General features: G+C 37.1%; 1 protein-coding gene across 1 annotated transcript in view; it reads right to left on the minus strand.

Annotated features, from left to right (window-relative positions):
- Positions 1-19,230, minus strand: part of ZNF407 (zinc finger protein 407) — a 335,712-nt gene that overhangs the window by 117,920 nt on the left and 198,562 nt on the right. Inside the window, exons 6-7 of the mRNA XM_054646000.2 lie at positions 15,518-15,601; positions 7,223-7,343 (exon numbers count right to left, since the gene is read on the minus strand). Of these exons, the coding sequence (XP_054501975.2) occupies positions 7,223-7,343; positions 15,518-15,601 (205 nt within the window). The remainder of the gene's footprint in view (positions 1-7,222; positions 7,344-15,517; positions 15,602-19,230) is intronic.

The raw sequence follows: 19,230 nt of genomic DNA on the forward strand, positions 1-19,230 counted from the left end.
AAGCATGAGGAATAGATGAGACAGTGATGACTACATATGATAGCAAAAAAAGAAGTGTGAGGACAGAGAGAAGATAAAAAGTGATAAAAGAATACATTAGTTACATTAATCTGCCCACTGCATGAAGTGGTCTTATTCATATTTCCTAGACACCAATACTTCAAGGTTTTGGGTTAAGTATCTTGGACACTGATTCAGAAAAAACAGCATCAGTTCAGCAGGGAAGGGGCTGCCTCAGAAACATTTAGGGACAAAGCCCAAATTGAACAGTAAGGGAAAGACAGTGACTACTAAAAAGAAATCAGGAGACTAACAATATTTTTTCAGAACTTAAATCAAAGTTTTAACAATTTACAAAGTGCTGGCGTATCAAGAGAAGCTGTAACAAAGAGATGCTGAAACCAGATATTAATTTTTACATTGATATTGAAATGGCTTCAAGTCTCAGTAACATTAAACTCAGCAGACTCCTTTGAGTATTTTAGCACAGCATTTAGGCTTAAATAGATCCCTAAAAGTTGTCCTTCAAAGGACTCAACCTAAAATGAGACTAGAATAGTATTATCAGTGTTTGCAATGGCATCACCACTTGGGCACATCCCTAAAGTCCCAAGTTCAGTGTTAGCATGAGAATCACAGACCCATTGAGTTAAAAAGACATATTTTAATTCCTCTTTCTTAGAGTGGCAATAGGGGGAAAAAACCAACCCCTAAGAACAAACAAGTAAATAAATAAATAAATAAAATACATAAATAAATAAAAAAAAAAGAAAAAAAAAATCCCAAAACAACAAAAGAGGTACCAAGGCTCACGGAATTATTGATGATACTTTTATATTGATGATACTTTAACAAGTATTAGCCATTAAAATTAGTAAAAGACCATACCACCCTTCTACCAAGTAGAGTGCATTTACTATGCTTTTAATTACAAATACAGAATGTGGAGGAGCTCACAACATGATGACAGTATTTTATGCTGTGCCAAGGCCTCTTAATATGGCAACTTCCCAGAGGAACACAGCCACCAAGTCAACACATGCCAATGCACACGTGTGTGCTTGTGCACCTCTCTTTCCCTAAGGAACAATCGTGTTTCCTTATGTACACATTCTCTTGAGCACTCCATGCAGTGACATTGGAAGGGGACAGCTTTGAGAGAGGGAGTCCAAGTTCTTTCATACACTGGCACCAAGGATTGTCCAAAACTGCAGAGACACAATCTCTCAGTCAGTGCAGACAGCACAGACACTTTGGAGCAAGGGTCACATTATTACCTGTGTGCTCTGCCATTCCAAGTGTTAGGAATCACATCTGCTTAAACTGGTTAACCTGATAACTGATCTGCATTGATGCTACTGCAACACTGCATATTTTTAATCTGATTTCATCACATAAACTATATGCTATAACTTAGGTGAATATAAGAGGTTTTATTAAGCCACAGAAACATTAAAAAAGGGAATAATGTTGACCATTGTTTTGTACGCCACGTATTTGCTGGAATAATTAAAGTGTTTTTGCAACTATATCTAAATTCTATTTCAGATTATTTTTCTTTTAAAGACTTAAATGTTACAGCGTATTTTATTCCAGATTAATAGAAATATTTCCAAATATTTTATCTGAATGTTTACTAAAAACTAAGGGGAAAATAATATTCTGAGTTTTCATCTGGGATCTGTGCCCATGCACTGACAGAATGTCTCTCTAAACTTGTATCTTCATTTGTTTATAAGTCTCCTAGCACAAGGCACTGGATATCCTCAACTCCTGCTGCTGAGCACTACAGAAGCTGGAGTACTTCCCGAAGGCCCTGTTTGCTCTATTACATACATGCTTTATTTTCCTTAACAACTTTGTATTTGTACAAAGTATATGCACCATTCTTTTTCCAATTCTGCCTTTGTGATGTATATATATAAAAGTGTTCTCCCATAGTGCAATGCTGGTTGCCACCTGGAATCCTCATCACCCTATATAGCTGTATTACCTAGTTATTTCCTATACAGGCATATTAAATTTCACTGGTTACAAAGAGCATATTGATATTAATGTTTTAATGATAAATAAACTGTTTTCATCATTTTATGTAGAATTTGCCTAAATGGCCTTTCAGTTTTGCTATGAATTAGTATGTATTTTTACCTCATCTGTAAAGTAGTCCCTAGTTATCCTTGATGTAATAAGGGAATAGTGCACAGCTGATGCCATCATACCTAAAAGTTATTGAATTCACCAAAACAGAGAGAAAACACTTACTTTGCACATTCTTATGACTTAGGTGCAAATCCTGGAGTGTATTATAAACTGGTCTTTACAACCTATGAACAGATACTGTAAGTCAGACAGAAATAGGAACTCCCTAGGGATGCTGTCCAAAAAAAGAAAAGTAGCCCCTGTGGAGTAACTCCTCCTAAGTCATGCGGCTGCTGCTGCTGAAAATATGCAATGAATCCGTCTGCAGTTGGACTTTCAGATGCCATAATTCCCTTACAGAATGTTGTTTAATTATTTTATTATGCATAATAAATGTAAAATATTTATTTTAGCTTACATAATTATATTAAAAATGTATGCTATTTATTCTCAGTCTTGTAAGACATCCTTCACAAGTCATATACTTTATAGAAAGGAATGCATGCTGTTTTGCTGGCCTGGCTGTTTGTTTCTACACCTTCTTATCTATGACTAAGGAACACTCCTGCATATTGCCTTTCATTCCCTCACCACCATGCATACTCTGTGCAAAATGAACCATACAGTGGAGTCCCAGACAACTGAAAATTATTTTCTTTAATCACAGCAGAGGGATGGCCTGAAGCACATTACCATAATATCAGTCCCACACTCTTGTGGTCAAAGTAGTAGCAAAACTCTTTCTGCATCATAAAACTATGCCAGTGCTTCTCCCGAGCACTGCAATCCAACAAATTTGATCATGTGAGAAAAGCAGGGTTCTGCCTTTTGCATGCCCCCCTCCATGTAACTCAGATCCATTTCACTGAAACATCCCCCTCACACACACCACGAGCATAAATTGCCTGACAAGTTGTAGTAGTTATATAGAAAGAACAAATGGGAATTAAATTTAAAACCTTACATATGAATAAATGAGATTTCCCTTTCTTAGACACATGCACAAAACCAGTTTAGTTCTGAAAATGCTGTATATCTGCATCTTTCATTGACAGCATCAGACTTAGGGGGATTTTTCACTACTGCAATCAGGTTAAATTCAGGTACCTAACTATGCTGCAGGTTTAGAAAGTCTGTCCACAGACTATACAGCCAACAGATTTAGAACCCTGTGTCACAGGTGCTGTTCATTTTCAGGATGTTATACAGCTCTTCAGTGCTTACTGTGCCCATTTCCAAATGCAAACAGTATTGTTGACAGTGTTACTCCAGGATTGTGTCATCTGAAAAGTTCAGTCACATAACACATCTTTTTTAAATTACTAGGAAATATAAAATAAGCATTGCATAAGTAATGGTAGTGCAGGGCCCTGTGAGACCAATTCTGTGTTATAAAATTAGGTTGAACATTAATTAAGGGTGAATGAATATTTTTGTATGACAAAGCACATTGACTTAAGAATGGAGAGACATGCTGTGTGATTTGAAAAAGTAAATGCAAAGGAAAATCATGCATATTTTTATCTAAATAGGGAAAAACCTAAATTGAAAAACCAAATGTGAAAAATATGTAACCAAAAATACAACTAAACATTTGTGTTTATGAATATTATATTTTGCTTCCTTCTAAAGGATTTTTAAAACTAGACTGAAAACATAATTTCAAATTGTAATTGTTACTGGAAGTCATATACTACTATCGAAAAGCAGATGTCAATTTCTTTGTCATCAAAATACAAAAGATTTAGACAAAAATAAATATGAAGTGGTCACCAGACAAAAACTAGAGATGGAAGGGAACATTTTTCACAAGAATACTGAAGTACAACTATAAGCATATGCATACTACAGAGAATTTATAATTTGTGAGCTAAAAATGCTAAGTTAGTTTACCATTCCCCTCAGAAAACCACATCCATTTATGTCTTTTTCTAGTTAAAACAAGGATCTCTCATGCTGTGTGCTATATAGGGAATAAATTGCCTTTTGTGTTCCATGCAGCCAAAATCACTCTTTTCCCCATAGTACCATACAGACAACTTCAGTTTATAAAGTTCATAACAGTTCCTAAATTCAGATTAGTTTCTTCCAATAGCCCTTTTTCTGTACTTCTAGCCAGGGTTATCTACCCTTTCACTCACAAGATTGGCAAGAATTTTTGCAGGATAATTATTCACAATTTCAGGCTGAGGAATTGAAAAGCTTGAAGTCAAGAATCTCCAAGAATACTTTGAGCACCAATCAGCTGAATGGGAATAGTTTAAAATCTTGTACTTAGCCACTGTTTTAATTCAAGTGTCTCAAATGACTTTATAGAACAGAGATCAGTTATCAATGAAAGGAAAATTTATACTAGGACTAACAATACTTTCCTCCATATCCCAACACAAAAAGAGGAATATTCACCTCCCTGAAAGTACAAGGCTCATTAAAGTGTCTGCAGTTGCCAAGCAACACTAAACAGCAACACATGAAATAGTCTGGATGAACTTACAGTGCAAGGGCCAAGCTCACAGCATCACAATGAGACCTCAACCACTAGACTTAGGGGTGAATTTTATCACTAGATCAGCAGATTTTAAAATCTTCATTTTAACATTTTCTCTATGTGACACTTTCAAGACTACATACCATCTGCTGAACTTGTGCAAACAATATTATTTACAGAGTTGCTAATAACTTTCCTTTAAAAGAGAAATACTGCATGACTTGACAAAGGGGCAACATGTGATTCCCCTAAAATTGTAGTTTAAGATGAAGAGAGAGGTGGATAGAGAGCAGAACATTTACTTGCCAACAAGGCTGGCTAATATCCGAGGACTGTGGAAACTGGCAGGCACAAGTAGGACTGCTGAGCTAATAAATACAGCAGCCCCTCTACAGGCTCCTCTGCAGCTACACAAAGTGCCTCACTGCCTCTATGAACCTGCAGCAGCAGCAGCAGCACAGCTCTGGTTCCTGCATCCCTACCAGATGTTTTTCAGCTGAGCTTGGAACACATTTCCTGCAGAATCAAAGCTTCATCAGCTGCTATCTGTAGAGATTAGCCTTCAAAGGTTAGGTCAAAATTGGCCTGTGAAGGATGGAAACTAACATTCTATTGCCATGAAACATTTATTTTTCAATAATATAAAAGTAGGGCATGCCCAGATATTTCTTGTTAATCCTGATAAAATATGCTATGCTTGCATATTCTCTAATATTATATATATTAGAGAATGCATATTCTCCAGTATTATAAAATACTCTTTAAAAACTTGCTATTTCTTGGAATTTATATCCCATACAGAAAACTCTTTATCCAAAGTAAAATGATCTGTCTTTCACTCAACAGAGCACTGGGTTATGCATGTGGTCATCCTGAGTGAGAGAAGTTCATCCACTCATTGGATGTGTGTAACAAACCCCAAACTGATTCACATCTTCAACACTCCCAGTCTCTTGGGTCTTCAAGCCTAGGATCTCAAATCCACTGTAACCCACTTCTCATTTCCTAGCCCTGTAAAAAGACTATTCCTGCCAATTGGGATGATTCAGTTAAAGTGGATGACCACAAGATTAAGTGTCCTAAAACACACAGCATAAAAGACAGCCCTTCTTTCACCTTCAGTGCAGCCCATCATGTCACACTAATGCTTATATGCCCTCACTTCACTCAACACAGACCTTTTAGCACAACTGCTCTGACAAATGAAAACCACCTCTAATTCCTAGATGACTTACTGAAGCTGACAAAACCACTTCTACTTAGAAAAGATAAAGAAACAGTGACACCCTTAAGGTAGCAGCACAAAAACACTGTCCCCTCCCCCTGAGGTTATCAAATTCAGTTCTCTGCAGTTCTAGAGGGTGATTTAATGGGTGCTGAGTACAGAAGAGTTCACAGAACATTTTCCCTACACAAACAAAACAATGCAACAGGAAGTTTTGTACAGAAAATCCGTGACCACTGCAGAAGCTTTCTGCACAAGAGTTTTCTGTAAAGTAGCACATAAATAGCATGAAAACAGGTATTATGAGAGCAGATAGGCTTCATTATGTAGTCTTGCTTTAGGAAACTACAGTAAAACTTATACTAAAGGAACATTACAGTTGTATGTTCAGCATGAAAAGAAAATAAAAATTGCTATAGGGGTATAATCAAATGTTTAACTTTCCCCTCTTATGTGCATGCATCACAACACATACATCTAATCATATGCCATTTATCAAATATAATGCTGATTTTAAAGAACTTTTTGAACATCAACTCTTGCAAATAGCCCACAAAATCCTTCTGTGGATTCCTTTATGGTACACATAGACTAGCCACCTCACTGCAAGGTATTAAAAGTATTCAAGAATGTAGAAGATGTGTGTTTAAGAGTAAAGATGCATTTAAGAAGCAACATGAGATCATTTAATAAGTAGTCTATAACAAACCAAAGACACCAAGTGATAAGCACCAGAAGTAACCTTCACTGTTCAATGTGATTCTTTTAAAATTTAATCAACTGCCCTAACCTGGGGATGGTTTTAGTGGTGTAACATGGGAGGCTTTGCCATGCAACCAACCCTTTGGCCAACTTTCATCCTAACACCCTGGCTAGCAAGGAAAAGGAAAACTGGAGCAGAACAACAGGACTCTGAAGAACTGTAACTAGCTCGAGTTGTTTCCAGTTCTAATAAGTGTCTGGTGAGTATTCAGGCTGGTAAGCCTTTTAGACAACTTTTCTTTTCTTGGTGAAATGGTTGCAACTCAACCAAGAAAAATTTCAAAACCGCAAATGATTTGAAAAGGCAATGTAGATAAGCAGCCTCACCACAGAGAATTCCAACAGACACTGGAGCAGCTGTGAAACAAACACTCAACATTAGCACTGTAGTGTTACCACTAAAAGGTTTCCCATCATTTGTTTTTCTTTATAAAGTAACACCTAAATACTGAAGACTAAGTTTTTAAATTTAGCTCTTAATTTAATATGTAATTACTGCTGCCCTGATGGTGTTTTAATGGCAATATATTTTTATTGGTGACTTCAAATGAACCTCATCTGATCACCTTAACCCTTCTCTCATCATGCTTTAGTTAATGACTCATTACCTGTAGTCACACCAGGGACATCTGTAAGGCTTTTCTCCAGTATGGACACGCTTATGTCGTGTCAGATGCGATTGTGTTGTGGAAGCAAAGTTACACTCATCACATTTGAATGGTTTCTCTCCTAGAAGGTGACAAGAGAAGATTATCAGTTTTCATCTACAGAAAACGAAGACAGTCCCAAATTTCTGGCATATCCCTTGAGACAGCTTTTAGCCCGTGTATATATACAGCAAACACAAATACCACATGAATTTGCAAATACAATGCATTAACTGCAAAATATGACAGAAACACATCAGTATCCAACCGACTTCCCACAGGGAATTACACAGCAGCAAAAAGGAGGAGAAAGAACAGCACTGAAACAGAGTAACTTTATTACTGGGTCTTACTCCATGAAAATACCCTAAGCAGGTGACAGGCATTTGTCTCATGCCACATCTTCCCTTCAATCTGAGCCAAGAACAGCCCCAAAAGCAACATGGGGGGAGGCAGAAGGTGAGAAATCACACTGATGCTTGTATTCAGCATATGCTCAGAAAGGAACATCTCCAGGTGAAAAGTGTCTTTGTTTCCATCTCCAACCTAAATTTTTAATGTTATCCCTTAAATAACAGAAATAAACTGGGACTGAGAATATGAACTAGAACTCTCTGCTCCACTTCCCCTATCTTGCCTGTTAGTCTTCTGCCCTTGTGAATATTCTTGTGAATATTTTCTGAACAGTAGGCCAATTTTCAGCAGAAGGACTTGAAAGGTTAATGAAAATAAAACAAACACCAACTACTAAACTTCAAAAAGGACAATATGTTCAGATTACTAAAATTCAATCTCTGCTGAATGTACAGCTGCAGTGAAAATTTCTAGAGGACTACTAATTGAAGAAAAGTAAAAATCTTTAGTATCTAAGTTTCTATGTAAAAAGAGTACTTTTCCTTCTACTGGAGGGGTCTACCCCTTAGAAGATACTAAGACAAAACCTCATGACAGATACACTGTAATGACTAGTTAAGACACCTACATCCCATTTTTCCAACTGGTTGTCACAGAAACATTCCTTGGGGCTTACAGGCAGATATAGTTACCATTTAGGGAGGAAAGAGTTTTTCTTTTGTATGGAGAAGCTAAAAGCCAGTTCCTAACTTACTTTATTTTCATTGCAGTATGCAAGCCTTCCAGTGTATTTATCTAAAAACTACATAAGGAATCAAGATCCCTGACTTAAGAAGTCTGGATAAAACTGCTAGAAACAGACATGTACTTTGAAGACTGTTCAGAGATCTAGGACAGGCAGTTTCAAACTGAACCATAAGCCTATTAGCAGGTGTAATGTGAAGTTTTTCAGACTGACAGAAGATACACCACCACTATAACCCTATCAGTATGAGTGGCCTTCTGCAATCAGTAGCAAACGGCCACTCCCAAACAGCCATGCCTCCAAGACAAATTTTTGAAGCTGTTTATAGCAAGAGATTCTGAAGATTTTGAAATAGACTTTGCCAGAATTCTGAGGGCAGAGAGAAATACGCATTTTTCATTCTTGGAGATTGTTGGGGTTTTCTTCCCAAGAGAAAAAGATGTGCAAGGCCCTCAAGGCCTGAAAAACCCCTAATGCTGGATGGAAAGAGAACAGAGCAGCTTCTGAAAGCTCCATAAAGAGTTGGAATAATTGCTTTTAGCAGCTGTGGGAGAGAATACCAGCCAATGTTTTTTATTTATTGTTTCATGGGACAAGGAAAGGTGAAGGGGCAGGACACAAAGCCGAAGCCTCCATGCTGGACAAATTGAGACTGCTGCAAAGTATGTCTTTCATGCCCCAAATGGGGTTTTCTTGTCAGACCCTGACACTCTGCTCTGGAGAAGCTGATTCTCCCAGCAGCTTGCATGGTAGTGGCTGCTGCTTCAATTAAACTCTCTGGGAGGCCATGGACTCCCTAGCAACGTAACCTGTTCTTGAACTGAAGATTTCCCCTTCTGATTTATTTTATCATCTAGCATTAAAGAAGATAGCAACATTTTCAAGCCTAAGTAGTTAAGCCACAGGTATTTTAGATAACATACATACTTATTTTAACTGCTTTCATTTAAAATGCACTAGAACCTTGCCAACTTGTCCCCTTGAAAAAAAAAAAAAAAAGGCAGATCTGAACTGAAAGGAGATTTTTAGCTTGCCATTCAGGGGATAAAGGATCAAATAAAGGTCTGCTGCTGTGCCAGGGCAGGGCCAGTGGGGCTGACAGCTGAGTGAGGGCCCATTGAAGCCAGGAGGGCTTGCAAATTCTGTCATGACTGTAAGAAAAATGGTAATCCTTGCCCACTGCTCCAGGAAGTTTCTCCTTAGGAAATCCTTGTGGCTAACTGCTCCTGTCAAGTAGACTATGTGTAAATCTCACCTGACAGAAAATACATCACAGCAGTACCACACAACAAAAGCCAACTAAATGGGGAGGAAAAAAGACAGCCTAGCACAGCCTGTAATTCTTAGCAGCTGTACATAAGAAACAGTATTTTTATGGAAAAAACCAGGTTAATTAGTACAGTTGAGAAAAACCTAAAAGACAACTAGGTATTTCTTTGGGTTGGGTGATATTGAAGAACATATTAGCTGCAGGAGTACTTCTATTTATTTGTTAATTTATTAAAGCTTTCCACAGACCCATTGATTTAAGAATTTTTTGTCTTCCCTATCTATGGGCTAGGATGCTTCTCATCGGTCTTTGTGTCCCAGTTTTCCCTCCACCCTTCTTGCCCCCAGACATTTCAGGCAATACACATAATTCTTTTAATATGGGCTGCCATTAAAAATTCCAAGAAGGCTCTTGTTTACTCCCTGTCAAGGTTCTAATTCATACACAATTAAAATTACACAAATAAAAATATCAGTATTGGCAGTATTTTTTAAAGCAACAGTATGTAATAACTTTAAAATAGTATATCCATAACCATAAGGACAAAGTCTATTATATTTAAAGACCAATAAAGGTAAAAAAAAAATAAATCCCCCCCCACCCATTACCACTACAGAAGACTTATCTGTCTCTCAGCATCTCTACCTTTGTCAATAAGAAGTCCCATGAAAAAAAAGATAGGTGTCCCTAAATGATTCAATGGTCAACAAGTTCTGTGGAGGAACAAAAACAAAGGGCACACATTCCAAGATCAAGGACCCACTCTGTGGGGGTTTACTTTGTTTTTAACACAAGCACTTTCAAAAAAGCTCCATTTCCTGAGCACGGGATTACAAAATAAATGGCTTTTCATTTTTGACAACTGCAACCAACTTCTGAAGTGCATCTGTTGGTTAAGTCTCCTGACATGGAAAATTTGAGCTTCAACAATCAAAAATTGGGGAAGAAAATGACAAAAGGGCCACTTAATATGGAGCACTAGTATATAAAAGCTGCTGCTAACCAGTAACTTCAATTTTCTCTTTTTCTCTTGCTACTGGACAATTTCTCTTAGGTAGGGAGAAAGTTTTAAAAGCCCAGGTTTTTGGTGTCTTTGCTGACAAAAGGTTTGCTATAATCAATTTGCCAATCTGCTGTTAATGTTGGTGTAAATAGAAAAGGGAAAACAACAAAGATGCTCTTCAAATTTCATCTCTTGCTGAAAAGAGCAATAAGTCTTTTTACTGTGCTGCATTTCCTGTGGTATTCAACATTAAATTTTTTTTAAGCTGTGGTGGGGAAGTTGAAGGGAAGAAGCTACATTATACATATAAATTCAATGCCGAGTAATGTAACTACACATTAAAGTCAAAGAGCAGTTCACATGAGAAATAGAAACACAAAGTGAGTCACTCATCTGGATAAAAACACATATATTATTAAATTTTCTTTCTTTATTACATTGACCTATAAATGTCTTGAGATGAGTGAGCAGAAGCAATCATACAAACAGTGCTCTCTACAATATAAGCTACCATCTTCAAAAATGCATGAAAATATTTGAACAAAGACACAATCTCCTTAAGCAGTTCCACAGGTTCATGGTGACTGCCACAGCAGTGCACAGTAAGTGTACTTACCCACTAACACTTTACTACTGTGATGTACTTCTATCAAGCCTAGGAAGATCCCACCACAACCAACACATGGAAAGCAAATGCAGACTGTTGACGTGTAGAAGATGAGGATGGGGTTTTTGCAATTTGCAGGAGTACTAACCAACTTTAAAAAAGGATTTTATGCCATAGAAGACAGGCTGTGACTGATCAGCACTGTGGGACTGAGTCAGCTACTACAGCACAACATGGAAGTTTACTGGAACATATGTATAAGAACAGGCAAACAAAGGAGGTGAGCAGAACAATAAGAGCAAGAACATAAAGAAAAGACATTTTAAAATGATGAATTGTTTCCATGTTTTCATTTCAAGCCAGAACTTATTACCCTTGCTTGTTTTTTCTTCCTAGTTGATCATGATTAAGGCAAAATATTTAAATTATCTGATGTTATATGTGTGTGTGTGTGTGTGTTTATTTTTTGTGGCTGATTTAGAGGTTATTTAGCCTTTTTTGTTACAAAATTCAGGCAATCATTTAATTCTTTGTGTAATTCAACTTACTCTAAATCCAGCAAAAACTATCTTCAGCAAGGTGTCCTTACTAGAACAAAATAAGAATCAAAAACACTTGCTTCAGGATGACGCAAAACACAAAATCTTTTCCTCACGGCCTTGTTCAGACACCAGAACTATGGCATCTATGTTCCTGTAGCACCACAAACTACTCCTTATTTACCACACAGCACCTGCTGATACGCTGGTCCAAGTTTCTTAAGACAGTTTATCAAAGCCTAGGCAGGCACAAGTGCCTATTGTAAAGCATTTGGCAGGCAGAGATGTAAGTATTCCTTTCAGTGTGATAAAATTCTGGTCAAACTCTGGACCACTCCTTAGGCCATTGCTTCAATTCACAAAACAGAAGTTTCATGGATATTTAATTGTCAGTGAAAGACTTTCAGATCACCAGAGACAGATTCTTGCAGAATAGGACTGGAGGAAGGTGCACTCAGGTCATAAAATAATGTTGGAGCATCTTCCCCAGACAAAATCAGCCAATAACTTCACTTATTATCTGTCCAAAGTGTTCATTTCTCATTGGACCAGGTCATCATTACAGACACAATGTATTTAAAACAGAATAAAAACATCAACTGGTAAAACACCAGGAATGTCTTGATAGGTCAAATTATTTGTTCCTACTTTACAGTTGAGATGGTCTATATCAAGGAAATCTTTATGCAGATGCATCATGTTTACAAACATATTAAGTACTGAAGTTTTTCAAGTCTTAAAACGAATGGCTTTTTCTTTCAGTTGACCATTCCCGTGCTTCTTTTCATTTGAAAGGAAAAACATCTCTTCAAGGGATCACATCCTATTTACCAAACTGGTCTGTATAGTTTGCTGCAAGAGTGACTGAGACTTAGCTTTTTTCATACCAAGTTATACTTCATGTTGCCTGTAATATTTCCAAAGAAAATGCATCTTTCACAAGATAAAGGCATTTCTCTAGGTACAAAGAAAGAGTCTCATCTAAAAAGAGAAGAACAGAGTAAGAAATACCAGAATAAAGGGTATCAAAAGTGTAAGTGGCTGGTCCTACAGCCAGTCTTCCCTTGTGTCAAATCTCTACCAGCAGCTGAACATTTCTCTGGGGTCTCGGGACATCTCAGGCCTTGAGGCTGGGATGAGAGGAGACTTGTTAAGTTGGTTAAGACTCCTTAACTACGTGTGAGGATTTGTTAATTTGCCCTTGAGTTGTGGGCCTCTGACAGGTGATAGAAGTAAATTTTGGATTGGAAGATGTTCTGTGTCAGCCCCCTTGACAGCTTGTATTACAGTAGGGAATTATTTAAGCCATTTAGAGTATTTTTGATACCTATCCCTTTCCAACTTGATTGTAATTGGCTTTGGCATTCTGCTTTGGGAAAATTGTGCCAACTGGAGACAGAAGAAAAAAAAAAAAAGTAAAAAGAAGAGTACAAGGAGGAGGGCATGCAGCTAATGACTGAGATAAAGTTGAGCACTGGATGAAAACACAATGGAACCCATGTAAGTGCAACAATGCTAGCAAAGGTGGATTGTGTCATTCTCCTTGAAACAAATAGAAGGTACAGATAATTTTTCTGCTAAAGAATCATCTCTGATTGTTTGTGCCACAGAGGCAGATAAATGCCAAAAAGATAGATCCCTCTGCCTCTGAGATACTGTCCTATATAGTATAAAGTTAATAGCAAAGTAATAACGAGCCTCCAGTCCTGACATAAAATATAAAGTTATGCTTGCTAGATGCAAGCTTCATGATCTATAACCTGTAAATCCCTGTGATCATAGCACAAGAAACCTCTACCACACCGGCAAAAGAAGGGCAAAAATGCCTTCAAAAACCCAGACAGCTTTTCACCAGAGTACACCATATTTTCGGCCTAATTTTGCACATAAATCAGGAAAAAAAATAGATTTCCTCTTGGCTGCTGGCCTAATGATACTATATATATATTTGATGATAAAGGGTTACATTTCTAAGAAATGAGATTTGCACTCACATCATAGGTACAGACAAGATTGGTAAATACAAGAATTCACATTTCTTCTAAATCCCCAACCTGAAAGAACTGTTTACCATTTGTGTGGCTGCATTGACTATGACTCTAGATATATGCAAGATCCCAACGTGTCACATGGCAGGGCAATGAAAAACAAAAGGTACTTCCTATAATCTTGATAACAATGATTTATTTTTGCTAAAGAATTAATTAATTAATCAATTTCTAAACCCACATTTGTTAAACTTGTGCCAACATGTGAAAATTCTTCAAAGCTCCAGAAAAATGGAAACTTTAATTACAACTGAAGCATACAGCTTCTATTCCAGTAGTTATAACTGCTCACGTTATCAGAGTGTAATAATAAGATAATTTAGTATATTTACTAAATTACTTTTATTGGTCACTTGAAAAATACAAACTTCCAGCAGCAAATGGGAACTGACTATGGCAGTATTCTTCCACAAATTTATTTCCCTTGTTATTAGAAAAAAAAAATTATGAAAGTAGGATTACTAACAAGACTTGCAAGCAAATTTTGACCTTGAATACACATGTATTTTTTTAGAGCTAATCTGTTTCAAGATATTGACTAGCACTGAAAATCCTACCTTTCTGAAAGCCTCAGAATCTCCTCCAAATATGGTTGCTTTAAATAAACTAAAAACAGGGTGGAAAGAATGGCTTCAGGCTCTCAAGAAAGAGAGTAGCTGCTCTCCAGGAAATTACACATTTAGATGGTGTATGTCCTGAATGAAGATTAGTTTATACAGGGACATAATAAAATCTCCCACTGTGATTCCTTTACAAAATCCATGGAAAATTCATGATGTAACAACTACAGCTTCTCATTTGTTAGCTATTTCTTTCCACTGTACATTAGACAATGGTCACTTAACTCACACTGTAATTCCTGATGATATTACATTATCCTCATGATAGTCAGTAAAACAAAAGAACTACAGTGGCTTAAACAGCAACCCTTGTACGTCTGTTTGAACAAAATCTATTCAAATAATCAAATACTTACAAGGAACTACTAAAAAGCACAATTAAGGTAGAATGTATTAATAAATGTTTAATACTTATACTTTTTCTGGTCTTCTGAAACTAAGAACCAATTTAATTTTGTCTGATATTAAAATTTTATAACCATGTGGTAGGAAAGCTTTACTAATTCTGGGAGAGAAATCTTGCTTTACATGCCAGCCATGTGGTAACTCTTAAAGTTGCACCTATTAATTACAAAGTATCTTAAAATTACAAAAGGGCAACTGAAACAACACTAGCTTTCAACTATGCTTCAGTCCAAAAAAATGGATTAATTTATATGTAGTCTCTAATTTTCACCCAGGGACATTCTAGCAGTCTCTTGCAAAATCTTCACAGTAGGTAATCTATTTGGGCTTTGGAAAAAAAAATTAGTAGACTTAGTATTCATTGAAAGAAGAAAGCCAGTCTTCACAATTCTACTTCCTTCAGAAAAAAAAAAAAAAAACTAAAAAAACCCAAACTCACCAAAAATACCCCGCACCCACCCCCAAGCAATTATTCAAACTCCCAGCTAACAGATTTGACACAGACCCTGGGCATAGCGATTTCACAAAAAGGAGAAAAAGCAAAGCAAACAATGAGCCAATGTCTTATTTGTGCTGTAACGTGCTATGTGACTTGTGTTACTGCCCAGTGCAGGGGGACTCCCTTGCTGGGGAGAGCACAGAAGAGTAAAGACAGCTTTACTGACCTGTGTGCTGCCGCCGATGCTTGGTGAGGGCATGACGTGTCCCGCCAGCAAAGCCACAGAGGTCACACAGGAACGACTTCTCGCCTGTTGCAACAATAAACAGATGAGGGACTGCGGAGGTCACAGATCATTAAAACATATCTATCAAGGCTTTCAGGGTTACTAATTCCTCCAATCAAATGTTTCCATGTAAATATGTCAAATGGGAATGAAATTACCACTGCGGTTTATTGACTGTGATAAAATCTGAAAAGCACCACTGAACATAATTACATACTTGTCAGACCCATAAAAATTAGCTTTATTATCAATGGAATGGTTTTGTACAACTTCATTTCTGTTAGATGTCTTCCAGATGGGGCTGCTTTATGCACTTGAACAGTTTTTATGCATATCCTGATTTTTTACAATTCCCATACATCTGGCCTTTCTGTGCTGAGTAAAGATTGCCTGGAAAAAAAAAGTTAATATACTGTATATATGATTCTGCTTAAATAAAATACATTTAATTTACTAACAAATTAAAGGTACTGAGAAATTTTCAACAGACTAGGTCACAGTCATCTTTAGTTACCTTCTATTTACTAATAAGTATTAAATTATTTCCTTGAATACAAGAAGAGAGCAGGCAACAATAAAAGCCAAATTATTCAGTACCACTGGCAATTCAGCACTGTTTATGTTTCTAAAGTTTTCATGGCATAAAGAAAACAGGTCTGGGGATTGCTGCTGAAATTGCAGCAGAACTCACATTGTTCGTCTTTAAATGATAATTTTTCATTCCAAACCTCTGGACCAATTTGAGAGATTTTGGCAAGCTCACTGCTCATTAAAAGTGTATAAATGCCCTCTTTTTAGCCTTTTTTCTTTTTACAGAAGCTAGGATTTTGCCCTGTTGCCTATAAATACAGTTTATCATTTCACAGCAATATTTTTACTCAGTATGTACTAACATGCACAGAAATCTCAGTTCATAAAGGCCACATGGAAGGTCATTAAGAAGTAGTAACACTAACCTCAGGTATAATCTCAATAACTTGAGATAAGACTGAAATTTTAAAATTTTTTTTTAAAGAATCCTGTTAGTCATTTGGAGCCAAATTGTCTCCTTCCACAGTAACACAGCAGCGAGGGGGCTGGTGGGGCAATGATGCTGAATTCATTGAAACTAACAGTCTCCTTCCAACCCTTCCACATGGGGAAGGAAATTCAGCTCCTACAAAAGACAGCTGGGTTAAGAGGTCTGGTGTCAAATTACCATGACCTCCTGTGCAGACAGAAGGATGGAAACCTCCATGCTGTTTATTCCCACATAACCAGGCAAAGGAATACACAGACTTTGTGGAAAGGCACAGTGCCTCAGTTAATTTTGGATGGTGCTCACATAAGCAAGAGAGCATCTCGTGAGTGGGAGCTTCCAGGAGAGCCTTGCAGGGACCAGCTGCCCTCTCCCACCAGCCCCTCAAGGAGGTCTCTGAAGAACCCCAGCTCCTCACCCCAGATGTCCCAAGTGAGGGAGTCCCTGGGCCCTGTGATACAAGGAGGAAAGCAATTCCAAAGTTTCCAAGGCAGCTTGAGTCCTACCAAAACGGGATGACAAAAGAGCTGATAAACCTCTGCCACGTAGCGAGGCTATGAAATGCAATGGGCACATATTTCAGAATTTCACCGTTTCAGAAAAAAGCAAATGGTGCATTGTTACTTTCTGCACCCAAATCTGGTCACATAAAGCAGACTGAAATTATACAGGACTCAGGGCTTTTTTTAAATTTTGGTCTGTTGGTGAGAGTATCACAGAAGAGTAGCTAAGGTGTGAAATAATTTCAGTACATCTTTTGGGAGTCAATTCCAGCAATCTGTTATTATAATTGAATCTTAAAAAAATATCAGAAAAAGCAGAACAAAAACCCATTCTCACTATCACATAAAGAATGCAGTTGTGCTAAATGATGTAACAAAGTTTGAATTTTACTGCAAAATGTTTGTCAATAATATTATTGCTGAGGCTATGCATGATTGTTACACAGATATTTCTGCTAAGTTTCTTCTAGGCTTTTCTTAAAATTACTTTATGGCATTTTAAAAATCAGGATCTTCAGCATGTAGCACTTCAATTCATCAAAATATCGAAGAAAAGGAATAGAATGACTACACATAATGCTTAATTATAATTAAATATTAATTTAATTAATTAATCAATTTTAAGTATAAATCTCTCTAACTAGCAGTAATGCCTAACACCCCAGCATAAAATTCACACTTTGAAGTTAAATGCTGTTCCATGCCTACCAAGAAATTGCTCATCATCTATATATTATCATAAATTAGCTCATGTTGTGTTTAACATCCAGGAGCAGACGTCAGTATGGCCTGCAGCTTCATACACTAATGAGGACACAGAGCACCTATAGCATCTTTGCAGGCTCACAGATTTACTGGGTAGTTTATATCTGGGCCTTTGCAGCAGCTTTTGAACCACAAAGAAATCATTCAAAATCAAGCAAGGGCTTTAAAGTAGGGAAACTGATCCATCCTATAAAACAATTTGCCAGTTAAATACTCCACACTCTTCTAGGTCGAATCTAGGAGTTCTCATGCAGGCAGGGCTCTTGAGGGAGGCTTTGGATCTGGAAACATGAGACTGGAGGAAATTTGGCCCCTACTTTCTAAAATCTGGAAAGGTGGTGATGTCTCTGATTTTCTTGCAACATTCATTTTCAGGCATATTAATAAATTAATTACCTTATTTGCTGTATGTATCATGGTATACATACAGATATCTCCAGAAACACAGACAGAAAACTTAATCACCTGTGACTTTATGTTCAGTTGCACAGAATTTCCTAGCCCTGAATCTTGATAGGGGATGAATCCCTCATATCTAGACATAATATTTCATTTGACGTTTGAGCATGTATTGATACATTGATGTATTTTACATTCTTCTGGATATTCTTAACAATTTTATCATTCCCATCTCAGAATTTGCGACTTTTTAACTTTTAGGAAAATGTAAAGGCAATATTTCACTTGCTGTGCAGGGGGCTGATCTAACTTGCCATGTTTATATGATAACAGAAATGCAATAGAAAATGGTCCTTTTCTTAACAACTTGAATTAGTTTCAAGTGTGCCATTTTGCATTCAAATGTAGAAAGACACGGAAACCAATCCTTTATTTTCTATTAGAAAACAGCCACTGTCCCCTATCTCTCATTATGGTGCAGACTACAAGACCTAACAACAAAAATCCATATTATTGATCTAGCCAAGTCTCCACAATTATTCTTTAGAAGGAAACGCCGACAATAAATTACATCTGCACTGGCTTTTCATCTGCTGTTCGATATAAGTGATCTCTCAGGGCAGGCTGGAGACCTTAAATCGTCAACACCCTTGTCAAAGAAGCTAAGGAGGCCTGGGCTTCCCACAAACAGCTCTGAAGGAACTTTTAACCTACAGTTTCAAGCTAAAGCACAGATTTTCAGAAAATGGGGAAGAATCTGTTCAGGAATAATAAACAAATATTTTTATTTCCAGGGAAAACACTGCATTTGATCTCTGCGAGAAAATGGCCAGGCTGTAGGTACAGCATTTTTTCCAAGTCTCTTTTTCACTTTCCCAACCACACACATGTCTAAGTTCCTAGAAGAGCTCAGATAATGTAATGTCAACCTTATACCGCTTTTCTTTATGTACTATAATTATATGAAG

This window comes from Agelaius phoeniceus, chromosome 1 (assembly GCF_051311805.1).
Source record: "Agelaius phoeniceus isolate bAgePho1 chromosome 1, bAgePho1.hap1, whole genome shotgun sequence".
Lineage (NCBI taxonomy): Eukaryota > Metazoa > Chordata > Aves > Passeriformes > Icteridae > Agelaius > Agelaius phoeniceus.